The sequence below is a fragment of the Muscardinus avellanarius genome (genome assembly GCF_963383645.1).
Source record: "Muscardinus avellanarius genome assembly, chromosome: 2".
NCBI lineage: Eukaryota > Metazoa > Chordata > Mammalia > Rodentia > Gliridae > Muscardinus > Muscardinus avellanarius.
In genome coordinates this window covers 36,569,593-36,589,030 of record NC_137787.1, presented here as the reverse complement: position 1 = coordinate 36,589,030, position 19,438 = coordinate 36,569,593, and the positions used below count along the sequence as shown (strand labels likewise).

At 38.9% G+C, this 19,438-nt stretch overlaps 1 protein-coding gene across 2 annotated transcripts in view; it reads right to left on the bottom strand.

The window, feature by feature from the left end:
- ALS2 (alsin Rho guanine nucleotide exchange factor ALS2) overlaps positions 1-19,438 on the bottom strand; it is a gene marked incomplete at both ends in the record, with an annotated part of 77,831 nt that overhangs the window by 50,643 nt on the left and 7,750 nt on the right. For both annotated transcript variants that reach the window (XM_080689074.1, XM_080689075.1), the window contains 5 exons: positions 2,964-3,041; positions 9,339-9,435; positions 10,545-10,713; positions 14,238-14,595; positions 18,069-19,006. In XM_080689074.1, the coding sequence (XP_080545200.1) occupies positions 2,964-3,041; positions 9,339-9,435; positions 10,545-10,713; positions 14,238-14,595; positions 18,069-19,006 (1,640 nt within the window). The remainder of the gene's footprint in view (positions 1-2,963; positions 3,042-9,338; positions 9,436-10,544; positions 10,714-14,237; positions 14,596-18,068; positions 19,007-19,438) is intronic.

The following is a 19,438-nucleotide window of genomic DNA, read 5'->3' as shown; positions in this document are numbered from 1 at the left end:
GGCAATTCCCACAAATAAGCATGTATTACAGTCAAGAGGCACAAAAATGTCTAGAGCTCTACTCCAAAAGTGACAGCTCAGACATTTTGTCCATCCACATTTGGGTGTGTGCAGAAATATCAAGGGAAAAGGAAAAAAAAAATCTAACAACACCAGCGATTCTCAAAGAGTGGTAGCAGCAGCAACAGCAGCAGAGTTATTAAGCATGGGATCCAGTACTCTGGTCTAACCAGCTCTCCAGGTGATTCTGATATATGTGAAAGCTTGCTAATTACTGCTTTGAACCACTGATTTTCAAGCCTTGGGGTTCCATCTAGGGACTCAGGAGCTACCACAGAATGACATGTGCCAAGGCTCTAAGCATCCCCCAAACCTTCAACTAAAGTAGTTCCACACTGATCTTTTTATGTATAGAATTCCTCAAAAGATTTTATTCAAAGAAAGTATACTGCTACAAAACAACTGCCCCCAACCTCCAGACCCAGCTTCAGCCTGGACTCCTACACTAGTAAATAAAAACACCCTAATCTGTCCAGATAGGCTCCAAGTGTAGGAGTGTGTGCGTGTGTGTGTGTGTGTGTGTGTGTGTGTGTGTGTGTGTGTGTGCATGTGTGCCCAAGTACGCTATAAAGTCTCTACAACATCATAGCATCTTTTTTTGCATGACACTTTACTAAAATTCAAGTTGTTCAAATAGCTCACTTCTGTTTTGTTTTGTAAAAAATGAATTATAAATCTTATAGGAAGAAAAAGATATCTTCTTAATTTCTAATCAAAGATAATTCTGTCTTGACAGAATAATCCTTATTCTGTCTTGACTTTTAATTTTCATGGATTAATTAGAATGAGTATAAAAATCATTCTTATCCTCTCCAAACTAAAAAAAAAATCCTGATCATTTCTATACATACAATTAAAAAGTTGTGAGACTAAAACCTTTTAACAAATTCTATTCTCTCTTCTCTGACTCTAAAATGTTAACTACATGTTTGATTTCCTGGGTCTCTGATGTTGCACTGCAAAACTTCCCTTAGTATGACTACACACAAAACACAAGAAACAATGATTTACCACATCTTTGTCAAAAAATAACAAAATTTGAGCTGGGCGTAGTGGCGCATGCTTGTAATCCCCACGCTTGGGAGACTGAGACAGAAGGATAGCACAGGCTCAAAGCCAGCCTCAGCTACTTAGTGAAGCTCTCAGCAACTTAGTGAGGCCCTGTTTCCAAATAAAATATAAAACAGATCTGGGAGTGTAGCCCGGAGGTAGAAAGCCCCTGGGTTCCATCCCCAGTACCCCCCGCCATACACACACACCATTCTGGATGGCGTATCACTGAAAATATTTTACTATAGAGAACATTTAAGTCAGGTGTGATGGTGCATGCCTGTAATCCTAGTATTTGGGGAGGCTAAGACAGGAATATCAAAGGTACATGGCCAGCCTTAGCAATTTAGCAAGGCCCTCAACATTTAGTGAGACTCTGCATCAAATTTATAAATAAAACAGAGCTGAAGGTTGATGCTTAGAGGTAGAATGTTTCTGGGTTCAATCCCCAGTAACACACACACACACACACACACACACACACACACACACACACACACACGGAATGTGGCTAGCAGTAGTATCTAATGTTTTAAGTCTTTTCTTCTAGGAAGTTAAGGTTGCTGAAAGGAAAGGCAGCATGGAAGCAGCTTGGATCGTGATGGAACCAAGCTGCACGCTGAATATGTGAATTCTGGAGTATTTATTAACTGTATTTTCCATCTGAATTGTGTTCCTAAAATTGGGGCAGCTATCCGTTTTAGTCTCTGTCACTCACATAGAAGGAGCTAACTTGGGAAGGTGGAGGGATCAGAATCACACCACCAAGGCACAAGTTCCACACAAGTTCCGTTATGCTGGCCATGCACGCTATCCTGCCCCAACCAAAGAACCACAACCTCCTAACAGGAGCCAGTGCTATCCAGGGGAAGCTGGTATCTCCTCAGGGAGTTAGAACTGGGGGAAAAGGTGGAACACATCACTCTGGGAATATATAAAAGCAACTAGAAACCACCACACTCTATATAGCTTTACATAAACTAAAACCAATTCATAAAATAGTGAAAAAGTCACCTTTACTTTTAGCTTTAAGACAGAAAAATGAAGACTTACAAAAGGGTTTTACTGCTCTGTATAACAAAACACCACCACCACCACACAATACTGATATGTAAAAGTCAAATTTAAATAAATTAGACATTATTTGGTGGCATAAAGTTCAGAAAACACCATAGTCCTAGAAACAATTTTTTTCAAAAGGAAGTGCTTTCCCCAATTTTTTTCCTTAAAAAACCAAAAAGACAAAAGATAGCTGGGTATAGTGGCACATGCTTGCAATTCCAGCATTTGAGAGGCTGAGACAGGAGGATCATGGTTTGTGGCAAGCCTCAGCTACTTAGTGAGGCCCTTTATAACTCAGTGAGACCCTGTTTCAAAACAAAGAATAAAAAATAGGGCCGGAGTGTAGCTTGGAGGTAGAATGTCCCTGGGTTCCATCCCCAGTACTAAAAAAAAAAAAAAAGACAACAGTTAAAGCTAAAAAGTAAAACGAACACATTTTCTGGGGGATAGGAAGTGCTAAAGAGTGAACACAAGGCCTCGCACATGCTGGCAAGTGCTCTATCACTGAACTATATCCTCAGTCCACCTCTTAAATTTATTTCTAAGACAGAATATCACTGAGCCCTAGCTGACTTCAAATATACAATCCTTCTGCCTCAGTCTCCTGAGTAGAAGGGATTACAGGCATGTATCACCACTCAGTTAAAATTAACATTTAAATAAAACTTATCTTGAGAGTGGCTTCATGTTTTAAAAACAACACTTTAAATATCAAAACAAATTTAGCCTATGAATGTACAATTCTCCTGACAAAAGTTTAAAATAAATTGCTATCAAGTTCAGAAGAGTACCTTTGCAAGACGAGGAACTGTAGTTGGAAAATCAGAATGCCCAAGTTGACCAAAGGTATTGCTACCCCATGAGTAAACCTATCAGAAAACAATAAATACATAGGTAAGAGTTGTGAATCTGATCTTCATGTCAATGTTGAATTTTGTGTGTGTGTTTGGCACTGGGGTTCCTGGAAACCCAGACCTATTTTATACTTTTTTTTTTGTCACAACAATTTCTTTTCTTTTTATTTATTTTAACTGCTGCCTAGAAACAAAAACTATGCACATTTATGGGTATCATGTAATGTTCTGATACATGTATACACTGTGTAATGTTTAAATCTGATTAAACATATCTATATTCTTAAACATTTATCATTTATGGTGAAAACTTTCAAAATCTTTTTTAATTTTATTTTTTATACTAAATTAATTCCATTGTATACATAACCAACAGTTTTGTAATTCATCTGTTAATGGACATTTTGGCTATTGCTATAGTTTGGCAATGGTGAATTGTGCAGCTATGAACATAGATAAACATGCATTAGTTTGGTAGTTTGGTTTCACTTCTTTTGGGTAGATACCCAGAAGTAGTATTGCTGGATCAAATGGTAAGTTTGTTCCCATTCTTCTGAGGATCCTTCATACTGTTTTCCAAAGTGGTTGCACTAATTTGCAATCCTGCCAACAATATTTTCAAGTTCCCATTTCTTAATGTAATCTTTATTAAAAAAAAAAGTCTTGAGACTTATTCTTCAGAAAAAATCTATCTTAACATGAAATATGAACTCTAAACACCCAAAACAATCTTGAAAAAGAACATAGCTAGAAGACATACATTTTCTGATTTCAAACCTTATAAAGCTATAATAATCGAAACAGTGTAGTACTGCTATAAAGGCAGATATATAAACCAGTGGAGTAAAATAAAAAGCCTAGAAATAAATTCTTCCATATATGGTCAAGTTCTATTTGACAAGGTTTCCAAGAACATTTGGTGAAGGAAATAATATTTTCACCAAATATTGTTGAAAAATAATAATTACATGAAAAAGAATAAAATTGGACCTTTACCTAGCACCATATACAAATATTAACTCAAAATAGATAAAACACCTAAATGTAAATCTTAAGACTATAAACTTTTAGAAGAAACCTGGGTCATAAAACTTCACAACATTGAAATTGGCAGTGATTTCTTGGATATGATTCCAAAGGCAGAGGCAACAAAAGAGTAAACAAACTTCATAAAAAATAAAAAAATTGTACATCCAAAGACAATATAAACAGAATTAAAAGTTAAGAAAGGGATAAAATATTTCCACATGCTGTATCTGAAGGTATATTAATATTCCAAATATAAATCCTAAAAATTAGCAACAATAAAAGCATACAATACAATTTAGAAATAGGTAAAAGACTAAAATAGATAATGAATCTTCAAAGATTTTTATATGACCAATAAACACATGATATCACTCATCATTATCATAATATAACTAATCATTAAGGAAATACAAATAAAAACTATAGTGAAATACTACTTCACATTTGTTAGGATGGCTACTTAACATGAAATATCTTGCTCCAGCCTTTCACCTTAAGTTTTTTACTATCTTTACTTGTAAAGCTTGTTTCTGGTAAGCAGCAGATGGATTCTAGTTTTTAATCCATTTTGCCACTTTATGTCTTTTTATTGGGGAACTGAAGGCCATTTACATTCAGTGTGATTATTGAGAGATAACTTTTGATTCCTAACATGTTAAGATTTTATTTCTACTTGAAATATTGTTTATTCTTCTTTGCTTAGTTGTCTGCTGGATGGAAAATCTTGTTTCTCTGGTTCTGGTGTATATTACCTATTTCTTCTTTGTAGTTAATCTCTTTGAGTATTTTCTCTAGTGCTGATTTTGAAGACATAAATTCCTTCAGTTTCTGTTTGTCATGGAAGCTTCTTATTTCCCTATCTAATTTGATAGATAGTTTTGCTGGGTAGGAAATTTTTGGCTGGAAGTTGTTTTCTTTCAGAGTTTGGAATATGTTACTCCAAGCCCTTCTGGCTCTCATGACTTGGTTTGGGAAGTCTGGAGTGATTCTAATTGGTTTGCCTCTGAATGTCACTTGGTCCTTTGTTTTTGTTGCCTTTAAGATTCTCTGCTTGACTTCCACATTGGTCATTTTGACAATTATGTGTATCGACCTCTTGCTCTATGTTTGGAAAATTTTCTGCTATTACTTCCTTGAAGAGATTATTGATCCCTTTGGTTTCACCTTCTTTTCCCTCCTCTATTCCAATTATTCTTAGGTTAGCTCTCTTAAAATGGGCCCATATTTCTTCAATGTCAAATTCCTGCTGTCAGACTTTTTTCCCCTAAGTTATAAATTATGCATTTGTTTTTGGAATAATCACCTTCAAGGAATGAGATTCTAGTCTCCATGTGGTCTAATTGACTGTTTATAGTTTGAATTGATGCCTTTACTTCAATGATTGCATCCTTTCTTTCTTTTAGACTCTCTCCTGTATTATTTCTACAGTTATATTACTGATTTGATCTTCTGGAGATCTCTGAATTTCTGTGTTATCAGGTTCTGATATTGTGGGATTGTGGGCATTCACTGCTCTATTATTGTTCCTCTTTCCCATGATTTCAGAAGTTTGTGCCTTCTCTGGGTTCTTCCCTGGGTCACCACGACTTAGGGTGCTCTGGATCTCGAGTTTGTGGTAATCTCAGCTGCCACTATGCCTTTCCTGAGTTGTATAGCAAAGTCTCAGACCCAGGGAGTTAATCGAGGCTGCGAGAGACCATGGGGGTGCCGGGCTGGGCATTTTCCCATGGAAAGCTGCGACTAGGGTGTGGTATCTTTGCCACCACTACTCCTTCACTGGGTTGGACTGCAAAATCTCAGACCCAGAGAGATTATCAAAGCTGCGCAAGTCGCTGGGAGTACAGTGCTGGGATTTCTCCTTTAGGGGCCTCAATTTCACTTATGGTTATTGTGCGCATTGATCTGGAGCTGTCATGGGTGAGGTGAACTCAGTGCCTCTGCTGGCAATATGGCACTGCTGCTCCACCATTGGCCGTGAGCCTGGCGTATTTCTTTTCTGGTTTTGAGCTCCGTTCTGAGTCTCAGGAAGGCGTGATGAGCTTGGACACTGGGAGTTTTAGATGTTCTTTACGCTGAAAGAACTGCTGAATTACACCTGAATGATCCGCATCTGCTCACTTCAGCTCCTTGTTTACCTTTCCTCTCTGGAGTCTGGTGCTGTGAGGCAAGATGGCGCTGGCTGGCGTCCAGCACCACAATGTTGGCTGGTTACTTTTCTGGTCTCTGGTTGTTCTTCTAGTCTTCTTTTCCTCTGTTCCTTTTGTTTACAGTTTTTATTTCTCTGCTGATAGTGTTTTGTGGCTATAAAAAGCGCTTATTTTGTGGCAATAGAGATCAAGTGTTAGCAGGACTCTTAAACGCTGCTTTTCTCGGTCGCCATCTTCCTGGAAGTCCCTATTTTATACTTTTTTATTTGGAAACAGTCTCTTAAGCCAGCGAGGCTGGCTTCAAACCTGCATGATCCTCCTGTCTCTGCCTCCCAAGTGCAGGGATTACAAGCGTGTGCGACCACACCCAGCTCATGTTGAATGTTTTTAATAACTAATATACAAACCAATAATTACACATAAATTACTCAAATTAGTTGTTTATTATTTTTTTAATACTGGGGATGGAATTCAGAGGCATTCTATCTCCGAGCTACACCCCCAGTCATATTTTTTTATTCTTTATTTTGAAACAGGGTCTCACTGAGTTGCAAAGGGTTCTAAGTAGTCGCTGAAGTTGTCCGCGAATCAAAATTCTCCTATCTCAGCCTCCCAAATGCTGGGATTACAAGTGTGTGCCAACAAGTCTGGCTAGTTGAGTTGTTCACTGTTTAAAATAACAGATGACAACAAAATTAATTTTTAAGCAAGATCAGAGGTAAGGAAAGATAGAGTACTGTCTTCCCAGTTTCTGCATATTAATTAATATTTAATTTCTACAACAATGATTTTTTTTAAAGATATAAAGTAGAAAGCTGGGTGTGGTAGTGCACACTTGTAATCCCAGTATTGGGAGGCGGAGACAGGAGGACTAAAAGTTTGTTTCCAGCCTCAGCTACTTAGGCCCTCCGCAACTTATTGAGACCCTATTTAAAAAAAAAAAAAAAAAAAAAAAAATTGGGCTGGGGATGTAGCTCCAAGGTAGAATACCCCTAGGATCAATCCCCTGTTACAAAAGTATATATAAAGAGAAGGAATTTGGTCTATAAAGGTTAATTAACTTACCTAAGTTTACAAATTTCTAAGTGGCAGCAAAGCCACAACTTAATCCCAAAATTTATCCTATACTACCTCTTGTAAAGAAAGTAATTTTAAAAAAAGATAAATACTAAGCCAGGCATGGTGGCATACACTTATAATCCCAATACTTGAAAGGCTAAGACAGGAACAGGTTCAGGCCAGCCTCAGCAACTTAAAGAGGTCCACCACAACTTAGTGAGACTTTGTTTCAAAATATAAAATGGGGTTAGGGATGTAGCTCAGAGGTAGAATGCTCCTGGGTTCATCCCCAGCAACACACACACACACACACACACACACACACACAAACACACACACACACACACATGTAAATGCTACAGAGAGAAGTAATGATTGCTGTCTCTGTAGATGAAAAACTGTAATGAGAAGCTTTTCATATATTGAGTTCTGAGTCATTGTAGCAGAAAAACAAGTACCTAATACTACACTACAAAGACAAGAATGCTACTAGACCACAGTGACCATGTTAAATGAAAATGGTTTTTGTTTGTTGTGATTATAAAAGTAATTTATGGCTGAGTGTGGTGGTACATGCCTGTAATCCCATCACTTGGGAGGCTGAGACAGGAGGATCACACAGGTTCGAAGCCAGCCTCAACTACTTACTAAGGCTCTCAGCAACTTAGTGAGACCCTCTTTCCAAATAAAATATAAAATAGGTCTGAGAGTATGACCCGGAGGTGGAAAAGCCTCTGGGTTCCACCCCTAGTACCATACACACACACACACACACACACACACACACAAAAAAAAAAAAAAAAAAAAAAAAAAGAGTAATTTTGAGCTAGGTGTGGTGGTTCACGCCTGTAATCCTGGTACTTGGGTTGGGGGATCACAGGTAGATGGGCGAGATCACAAGTTCAAGGCCAGCCTCAGCAACTTAGGCCCTATTTCAAAATAAAAACCAAAAAGGGTTGGGGGTGTAGCTCAGAGGTAGAATGACAATGGGTTAAATCCCCAGTATCATTAAAAAAAAAAACAAATTAAAAAAAAAAACAAAAGGTAACTTATGGCTGGGGGTGTACACACCTGTAAATCCCAGCACTTGGGAGGCTGAGGCAGGAGGATGCAGGTTCATAGCCAGCCTCAGCAACTTAGCAAGGCCCTTAGCAACTTAGTGAGACCCTGTTTCAAAACAAACACCAAAATAGGTCTGAGGGTATAGCTTAGAGGTAGAATGCCCTTGAGTTCAATCCTTAGTATCCCCCAAAATAAGTAAATAAAATTAATTTATGAGTTGGGTATGGTGGCGCATGCTTGTAATCTCAGCATTTGGGAGGCTGAGAAAGGAGGATTGTGGTTTGCAGACAGCCTCAGCTACTTAATGAGGCTCTTTGCAACTCAGTGAGACCCTGTTTCAAAATAAAGAATAAAAAATATGGCTGGGGGTGTAGCTCAGAGGTAGAATGCCCCTGGGTTCCATCCCCAGTACCACAAAAAATTTTAAAAAGTAACTTATAGTCAGGCCTGGTGGCACATGCACTCTTATAATTCCAGCATTTGGGAGGCTGAGCCAGGAGGATTGTGGTTCGTGGAGAGCCTCAGCTACTTAGTGAGGCCCTCTGCAACTTAGTGAGACCCTGTTTCAAAACAAAGAATAAAAAATAGGGCAGGGGGTATAGTTCAGAGGTCAAATGCCCCTGGGTTCCATCCCGCGACACACCAAAAAAGAAAAAGTAACTTATGGTTAATGTAACATGTTATTAATAATAAAAAATCACTATCTAAATACAGTTAAGAATAACTTAAAACAGATTGTTTTTCTAGGAAGGTTTATGTATAAGTAGATATAGTTTTAAGTTATGCCAAAGGTCCCTTTCAGACCTCACCATTTCAAAAGAAAAATACTTTTGTTTTCTTGGTGACTCACTACAAATTTTCTTCATCAAAGAACAAATAAAAGGCCATGGATATCCTTGAAATTTGGGGTTCCATTTTTAAATGAAAACACATAATAGAAAGGTTCCTGGTCATGCAGACCAGGGTTAAATCCAAGCACTACTATTAGGCATGTGACTTAAGTATGGCCTCTTACCTGTGATTTTGCAGTAAGTGCAAGAGAATGATAACCACCTGCTTCTAGGTGGATTACTTCCTTACCATCCAGACACTTAACACAAAGCGGTTGAAGCCTTAAAAAAAAAAAACATACACATTCAAAGTCAAAGCCACCAAGATGTGGTCTTTTTCCAATGACAAAGTAAGCACTTCCAAGTAAAAATAAAATAAAAATAATGGACATATGTTCAAACAACACCTAAGTATTATAAATAATTTTGGGAGGTTTAGTTCAATCTTTGTCTGTCAATCACTAACTCCCACAACTCAAAATCTAAGAACCAGCTGGGTATAGTGTCACATGTCTGTAATCCCCATACTTGGGAAGCTAACACAGGAAGATTGCCAAGTTTGAGGCCAGCCGGGGCAACTTAGGGAGACCCTGTTTGCAAATAAAAAATGATTCCAATACTTGAGAGGCTATGACAGGAAGATAGTAGGTTCGAGGTCAGCCTGGGCAAATTAGCAAGACCTTGCTTCAAAATACAAAACAAAAAAGGCTAGATGTATAGCTTAGGGTAGAGCGGCCCTGTACTCAATCCCCAATATCATACAGATACACACAAAAAGAATGTTAAGAACCACTCAACTTACTACACACGATTCAATGCAGCAGAGAATAAACTGAGGACACAATGGAATATAAACAAACGGGAATGAGATAGTTTGTTGGTATTATTTCATAGCTGCTTTAACTCTGCTAAGAATAAATATACATTAACCCATTCTTTAAATAATGATTCCATTTACATTCCTTCAAGCTTAATATTATCTAACTTGCTAGTGTCTGTTATTGTTATTTTTACAGTGGCACAGAGGCTTCTTTTGAGAAGCAAAACAAAACAAAGCTACTGGTATATCTTAAGTTGAAAAACTGTAACCATTCAAATGTTCCAATGAAATGTCATCTTATCCCCAATATTACTTTCTGTATTCCAAGACGAATAAGCATCAAAGAAGAGATAGAAAAGTAGATCCTGGATACTTAAGTCCTTTATTGTTAAGAGACAAATTCAAGATTAAAGTGACAGTTTTTTTTTTAACCAGAGTTAATGATACATAATGATCTGGACTTAGAAGAGTCCAGATTTCCTCTAAGAGGAAGTGGACACAGAGAGGCCTTCACAGGCCAGAAGTTATTTGTTTGAGCCAACTTGTATCAGCAAACGCTGGCTGCACTTACCTTGGCAGAACATCGCCATGCCCCAACTGCCCTTCCTTCCCTTTCCCCCAGGTCCACACCTCCGTTCTCAGCGAAGGCAGGAGAGCATCGGCTTCTCCACTGTACGTGGGGGTCAGAACCACCGTCCTCGTTTTCACCCGGGCAGCCTTTCTTAAGAGCCTGGGGGAAACTGGAGTAAAGGGACAGATCACCAGGGGAGAAGATACAACTTTAATAAGCTGAAGATTTTCAAAGAAATACACTAACGTGGCATTTTAAAGCAGATTTTATAGGTTGTCTGCAAAAATGGGACTTAATAGTCAAATGAGTTTGGTAACTTCAATCCTCCCATTATCACCCCTGCTGAGATTCAAATATATTAGCGTGCAGAGAGTACTGACAAGTCCTGTGATTAAGAGCCCTGTTTAAATTTGTTTAACCCAGCCCTGCTGCCAAACATTTGGCCAGAGAATCTTTTTCTGTGTAACATCTAGTGACATCTTGCAGAACCTGTAATTCTAAAGAATATGCTGAATAAAATTCAAAGCAGAGTTAAAGTTAGGCCTTTCTAAGCAAAGGTCTAAGTTCAAATATACAATGAATAATCTTAAAAACTCATTTTAGATATAAAGGTTTTTAATTTCTACAGTAGAAAAAATTTTATGAAAAGTTAGTATTAAAAAGCTTTTGAGCCAGACGTGGTGGCACCTGCTTGTAATCCCAGTACTTGGGAAACTGAGACGGGGATCGCAGGTTCATAGCCAGCTTCAGTTACTTAGTGAGGTCCTCTACAACTTAGTGAGGCCCTGTTTCAAAATAAAGTATAAAAATAAGTCTGGGGGTGTAGATGGGAGGTGAAAGTCTCTGGGTTCAATGCCCAGTACAGGAAAAAAAAAGTTTGTATTTTGCACGTATCTTTCAAATTATTTTGTAGAGAAGTTAAAGTATCTTTGAAGGAATGCTGCCATTTTATAACATTTAAAATTATATAAATACATATAACACTATGCAAACTTCGTACACCAATTTGGTGGCAAGATAAACTTTTTTAAAAAATCATCAAATTGAATTGATGAACGTGGACCTAGACGTTCATGAACTTAAGTCATGAACTTGTGGGCCACAACAAAGTGATCACCATGCCTAAGATCAGCATCTTTTCTGGTGAATGTACCATTTTTTAGTAAGCATAGAGACTCAAACATAACTTCCTGAAGCTTCCTCACAGATGTATTGCAAATAATTTTTTAAAGAGAAGAGAGCATGCATAAAATGTTTCTAAATATACTTTAGGTTACTAAGTAAAACTGAATGTTTAGATGCAAGTATGTAGCCAGGTATGGTGGCACATGCTTGTAACTTCAGCATTTGGGAGGCTGAGACAGGAGGATCGCAGTTCCAGGACAGCCTCAGCTACTTAGTGAGGCCCTTTGCAACTCAGTGAGACCCTGTTTCAAAATAAAGAATAAAAAATGGGGCTGGTGGTGTAGCTCAGAGGTAGACTGCCCCTGGCTTCCATCCCCATTACCACACACAAAAAAAGATGCAAGTATATTACTGAGACCATGTACTTCATATGATCTAATGACCTGAAAAAAAAAAAGATTATTCTGTGCCATCAAGCCTGGCTCTAAAGCCTTGCTCATTCATTTACAAAATGTTTCCAGGTGCTTGCTTTTTTTTTTTTTTTTTTTTTTTGCGGGTCTGGGATGGAACCCAGGCACCTTAGACCTCTGAGCTACATCCCCTGCCCTATTTTTTTTTTTTTTATTCTTTACTTTGAAACAGGGTCTCAATAAGTTGTGGAAGGCCTCAGTTAAGTATCTGAGGCTGTCCGCAAACCACAATCCTCTGTCTCAGCCTCCTGAATGCTGGGATGACAAGCCTGTGCCACCAAACCTGGCTTACAGTAGCTTTTATGTAACAATAGCATAGCTGAGTAGTTGTCACAGAGACTTTATGACCTACAAATCATAAAATATTTCTCTATAGGTCTTTATAGAAATAATTTGACAACTCCTGGTCTGGTGATGGCAAGACCTCAAAAATATATATACTTAACGCCGGGCATGGTAGCGCACGCTTGTAATCCCCGTGCTTGGAAGGCAGAGACAGGAGGATCACGCAGGTTCGAAGCCAGCCTCGCTGGCTTAAGAGACCCTGTTTCCAAATAAAAATATTAAAAAATGGATCTGGGACAGGAGGATCAAAGCCTGCCTCAGCTACTTAGTGAGGCTCTCAGCAATGTAGTGAGACCTTGTCTCCAAATAAAATATAAAATAGGTCTGGGAGTATTGCCCAGAGGTAGAAAGCCTCTGAGTTCCACCCCCAGTACCACCAAAAAAAAAAAAAAAAGAAAAGAAAAATGGGTCTGGGAGTGTAGCCTGGAAGTAGAAGGGTTTCCAGAAACCCCAGGTACTACCAAAAAAAAAAAAGAAAGAAAGAAAAAAGGGAAAGAAAGAAAGAAAGAAAGAAAGAAAGAAAGAAAGAAAGAAAAAAACAAAACAAAACAAAAACAGTGGCAATGAGACTCAGGAGGCAGGGTAAGTCTCAAGAGGCACAAGAGACTGCAGGTAGCAGAATTAATGTAGGGAATAGGGGCAGAACAGAAAAGGTAAGTTTTAGTACAGCATAGGATTCTTAATTTTGGAGCTTTGAATAAAATAGCAGAAAGTAGGGGTTGGAAAATTATTTGCTCATGGGCCAAGAGAGAACCCAGGGGCCTTCTACCTTCAGGCTACACTCCCAGTCCTATTTTATTTTTTATTTGGAAACATTCTTGCTAAGTTGTGGAGGACCTCACTAAGTTGCTGTGGATAACTTCCAACCTGTGATCCTCCTGTTTCAGCTTCCCAAGTACTAGATTACAGGAGTGTGCCACCAAGGCTGGCTCTACAGCCTTGCGCATTCATTTACAAAATGTTTACAGTTGTTTTTATGTAACAATAGCATAGCTGAGTAGTTGTTACAGAGACTGTATAACCTACAAATCATGTTTCCAAATACAGTATAAAATAGGTCTGGGAGTATAGGCTGGTGGTAGAGGGCCCCTGGGTTCTACTCCCAGTACCACACACACACACACACACACACACACACACACCAAAAAAAGAAAGAAAGAAAGAAAGAAAGAAAGAAAGAAAAGAAGAAGAAGAAGAAGAAGAAGAAGAAGAAGAAGAAGAGGAGGAGGAGGAGGAGGAGGAGGAAGAAGAAGAAGAAGAGGAAGAAGAAGAAGAAAGAAAAAGAAAAAAAGAAACAATTTGACAACTCCTGGTCTGGTGATGCTTCGCAGATATTAACATACACACTAAACACTTCAGAGTCCTGCTTTCTCTTCTTGAAGATTAAAAATGACATCTTCTTTTAGGTCAAGTACATAGGAATTCTTTACTTCTCTACTGCTCACCTCTGCAGCGCCTCATCTGGAGTAAAGGTCCCAATTAGGAAAAAAGGCGACTGCTACATTCCAGAACAATAAAATAGGGTTCATAATAAGGTTCACAGGCAGAAGCAGACGTCAAGAAACAGCTATGTTCCATAGTTAGCAAAGTTAGCATAGTTACCGTTTTAGTAAGCCACCATTAAACAGACGCTGGCATTTGAGTATGTCAGCTTCATTCATTAGGAAACTGAGTTTATTCTAATACAGCATGTGATATTTGGAACATCCAGGATTCACCAGAAGTTGATTCACAAACCAGACGATTTCCTTACCTTGTGACAACAATCCAGGCAGGGAGAGTCTCCGACTGCCTCCCTCTGATTCTTCTTCTCTGATATCCACGAGACTTGAACTTTTCTTTCCTTGCATTGATTCCTGTTTAACCTGTTCTTCTCTGCTATCTTTCAGACCTTCTGGGCCTATGGAACTACTGCCTGCCTGAGCTCCAGTTTCACAAGGGGCAGTATTATAAAAGTTCATAACTTTCTTAAGAGACATGGCCCCAGCTTCATAGGTAGCAGCCACTCTCACGCCAACAGCAGATGCACATGACACTACCAGGCTGTTGAGCGCTGAGGTGCTTGTGGTTGGTGGGCTGTGAAGATTAGGAACCACTTCTTCCACAAGAGGCTAAAATATTCACACATAAAAAAAATTAGAATATATTACCTAATTAAACAAGTGATCAATAAGAAGAAAGTTTAACCTTTATTCTATTTGCATATAGAAATCTAAAACAAAAGAAGCCTGCATCTCCAACTTAAGGGTACCATCTCTCTCTTATTTTTTTGTGCAGTACTGGGGATTGAACCCACGGCATTTGACCTCTGGGCTACATCCCCAGCGCTACTTTTTATTCTTTATTTTGAAAGAGTCTCACTATGTTGCAAAGAGCCTCACTAAGTAGCTGATGCTGGCCACAGATCCCCCATCTCAGCCTCCCAAGTGCTTGGGTTACAAGTGTGTGCCACCACACCAGCCTGGGTACCACCTCTTCATCACAGAGTTAATACATTATATAGAAATGGTACTCAAACTACAGTTCCTTATCAAAAGTACTTCCATAAGCGAGGCATAGTGGCACATGCCTGTAGTCATAATACTTGGAAGGCTGAGACAGAATGTTTTCAGGTTTGAGGACAGCCTCAACAAGTAGTGAGACTCATCAACTTAGTGAGACTCTGTTTCAAAATAAAAATAAAATAAAGCCGGGAGCTTGGAGGTAGAATGGAAAGCTTGGAAGTAGAATGTTCCTTGTTTCAAGAATGGAGACAGAATGCTCCTGAGTTCAACCCCCAATACCACTAAATAAATAAAGTACTTCCTTTTGTCTGGGTGTTGTATTTTTTCATGGCATTTAGAAATAAACTCTAGCTGGGTGTGGTGGCGCATGCTCGTAATCCCAGCATTTGGGAGGCTGAGACCGGAGGATCATGGTTCATGGACAGCCTCAGCTTCTTAGTGAGGCCCTCCTCAACTTAGTTGAGACCCTGTTTCAAAATAAAGAATAAAAAAATAGGGCAGGGGGTGTAACTCTGAGGTTGAATGCCCCTGGGTTCCATCCCCAGACCCGCAAAAAAAGAAAGAAAGAAAGAAAGAAAGAAAGAAAGAAAGAAAGAAAGAAAGAAAGAAGGAAGGAAAGAAAGAAAGAAAGAAGCTCTGACTGCTTTAATAAAATTATAAGAAAAACGGAGATGGGAAGGAACGTATAAAAAACACCAGCTTTCATGTAAGGTATGTTAGGATAGCCTAAGTAGGAGGTTGAAAAGAAATCCAAGCTTTATTACTGATTATTTTTAAGAAAATTTATACAGATTGCTATTCAGAGATAACATGAAAAAAAGATTTTGTGAAGAAAAGGCTTCTCTTAAATTACTTTACAAATGAAAATTCAGATATATGATAGAAGGGCAGAAAAAATATGCTAGTTCTCTAACTCAACATCTCCCAAATTATATTATGTTCAAGTCTATCTGCTACCTTATCAATGAGTTATTTTCCATCACCCATGAACTAGACAAGCTGAAGGATTACCTTTGCTCTTGTTACCACAGAGAGTGTATATGACAGGTTAATAATTAAGCATCTGGAATCAATGTTCACACTGTGACTCATAGGCTTAATAAAAAGCAAAGCTAAAGTTTTCTAATATCTTAGTGAAAAGCAAGTTGAAACCAACTCTAAACTAACAAACACCATTATTACTAAAAAAAAGTCATTAAATATACCTAATACACACACACACACACACACACACACACACACACACACAATTTTTTGTATGTAAGCATAGTTACAATGAAGTATTTGCTTCTCATTCTACCCAAAGATACAAAAAGTATCTTTGCTCTATATTCCTGAGTTAAAAACCAATCCAGGACTGGGGGTGTAGCTCAGTTGTAGAGAGCCTACTAGGCATTCATGAGGTCCTTGGTTCAGTCTCCAGGACCAAAAAGAAAAATACAAATTGTTTTAACATTTGCTTCTTAAAAGAACTAAATCCTGGTGCCTAGTACAGTGTCTGACCTGTAATAGTACTCACTACATTTTGTTGAATTAAATTCAGAAGAGCTATTTCTGTGCAAGTGAGTAGTCTCTAACTAAAAGCTAACAGCAGGGCATGGTGGTGCAAACCAGCTACTGGGGAGCTGAGGCAAGAAGATCACAGGTTCAAGGCCAGCTTGGGAAACTTGGTGAGACCCTGTTTAATGCTCAGTACTAAAAAACAATAATTAGTCAAAAAATAAAAATATACCATATAAAAGATAAATAAAAACCCTATTACTTCTTTGTTGTATATATAACTTTATATATACATTATAACTTGTTCAGAAGAAGTAATATCACTATTTCCACCATGTCTTTATGAAATCTTGTAGCAAAAGCAGTGATGGTATGTAGTAGTGACTATTTTAAGGGGTTCTTACCTTCCTTCTTCTAAAGTAGAAGAAAGTCACATGCTTACCTTGGGGCTAGGAGGATGACTCAGTGGTACATATTTGCCTGTGTGTATGTGTGTGGCCCTGGACTCCCTGAGTTTGATCCACAGCATGGGAGGAGTCGACCTTATAAATACCTTAAATTATTGTTCTGAGTCTTCCCATTGTATTTAAAAATACAGTAAGTAAATAAAGAAAACAAAATATAAGATTTAAGATTAAATTTTGATTAAAGATATAATTTTAGGAGTACTGGTCAACCAAAAATACTTTGATTTATTTCACAAAAGTGAGATATACTTTCAAGTATATCTGGTTGAAAGAGAAAAAAAAAAAAAAAACTTGTCCCCTCAGGCACTGTACTAAGGATCAAATCAGAGCCTTGCACAAGCTAGGCGAGCACTGCTGAGCTACTCCCTCCCCCCACTCCTAGTAAGGACCATAGCTATAGCTAAAGAAAACGCAAAATGCCATGAAATGCCTATAAGTTTCTATACATGTACTTACAAATGGAAGGATCTGACTCCTAGCAGCCTTTCTTACTAAAGCAAAGAAATTTCAATACAAAACTTGGACAAATCTGTGAATATATAGTTCTGTTACATTAAAATACTCAGGGGCCCACCAAAATTCAGAACCTCAGCCATGGTGGGAGGAAGGGGAAACTAACAAGAAAAAAAATGGGATTTTCTACTTTCAAAATAAGTGCAGCATGACATCTTTCATCATATAGGCACAGAACTTGAACATAAGAGTGATTTTTTTTTAGTGTGTGTGTGTGTGTGTGTGTGTGTGTGTGTGTGTGTGTGTGTGTCACTGGGAATTGAACCCAGGGGCATTCTACCTCCAAACTACACCCTCAGCCCTATTTTGCTTTTATTTGGAAACAGGATCTCACTAGGTTGATGCAAGTCTCACTTCTTGCTGAGGCTGTCCTCGAACCTGCAATCCGCCTGTCTCAGTATTCCAAGTATTGGGATTTTAAGTGTGTACCACCACGCCCAACAAGAGTGACTTTTAATTGATAACAGGTTCTTTTCTTAAAAACAGAATTATAGTCAAACTTATAAAATATATCATTACCAAGACTTAGCATTTCAAAGTCTCTAGAGGAAAGCTCATACAGTTCAACTCCAAAATACCTTTACAATACTGAGCAGGTACCTGAGATGGCACTGGCTTTTCAGCATTCTCTGTGTCCTCCCCTCCTGAGTGATCAGACAGTTTCTGCAAGTACTCCTTCACTGCCTGGGTGTCTGGGTATGTCGGCATGTTTCTGGCAGAAGAAATTTCAGTTGTTCCCATGATGTTATGTTCAGAGGAAACGGGATCGCCACTTGCGGACTTAACATTTCCCACATTCGCTTCGGGGGCCACAGGAACATCAGTTTCTCCAGGAGTGTTCTCAAACACTTCTCCCTGACTGTCAAGGGTCTCGGTGGAGGGGCTGATGGCAGCGCTGGCCTGGTTTTCTGCCTGGGACTCTGACAGTGTTACACCTAACGGGCAACAGTGGCTGTCGGATATAATCACATGGTCCTCTTTGTCAGTCATAGTAATGAGGAGCTGGCTGCACTGGTTGCACCTTTCGGGGACCGGCTTCAGATCCTGGGAAGGGAGGCACTGCACCAGCGCAAGGCTGTGGAAAGCACCACAGGCGACCTGCAGCACCACTCGCCCAGCAAGATGCTCTACCTTCTGCGGCCTTGTCACTGGGAAGGTCATTGTGATAAGACCCAACTGGCAACCGGTACCCCATGCCCAAATCTCTCTGCTTATTGACAGTGCCAGGGTGTGCTCCTCACCACATGCCAGCTGCAAAATCCTGACTGCCAACAAAGAACTGGTGTCAGAATCCGAAATGCTGACAGGATTCGGTTCTGGCACGTACTGCTGGTTAGCTACTGCACACTGGCCTGCAGAATTCTCCCCCCACATGTACACTACGCCACTTTCTGTCACCGCTCCATTGTGAAAGCTCCCAGTTGCCACAGTAACAACATATTGCCCAACCAGGGCATTTTCTAGAATGGGACTACTTGGACAAATTTCTGCTGGTTCACTTCTCCAGGGAAGGGTCCCAAAGCTGTAGACCTCACCATCTGAAGGTATAAACAAAGAAAAGAAGAATGTTAGTGAGTTAACTAGATATTTTATCAGCAAACTTGTAGTCCCCTTTAGACTTAACAAAACAGGATTTTAATTTTTTTCTTTTCTTTTTTTTTCATATTTATTTTTAATTGGTGCACTGTATTCATACATCATAGTGGGATACATACTTTTGTAGACATACATGCACACATTGCCCATTCAGCCCCCACCCGATCCCCACCCCGTTCTCTCCCTATCCCCCCCTCCTATGCTTGGCTTAGTAGTTGACATCTAGTATTATAGCAATTTATCCAAAATTAAAAATGATAATCTCATATAACAGTTTCATTTGTCTGATACCAAGCTTTTGATGACTTAAAGATAACATTTCAATATTTCTTTTTGCTTTCTTTCTTACCAGAGAATCTATTTTTTTTCTATTT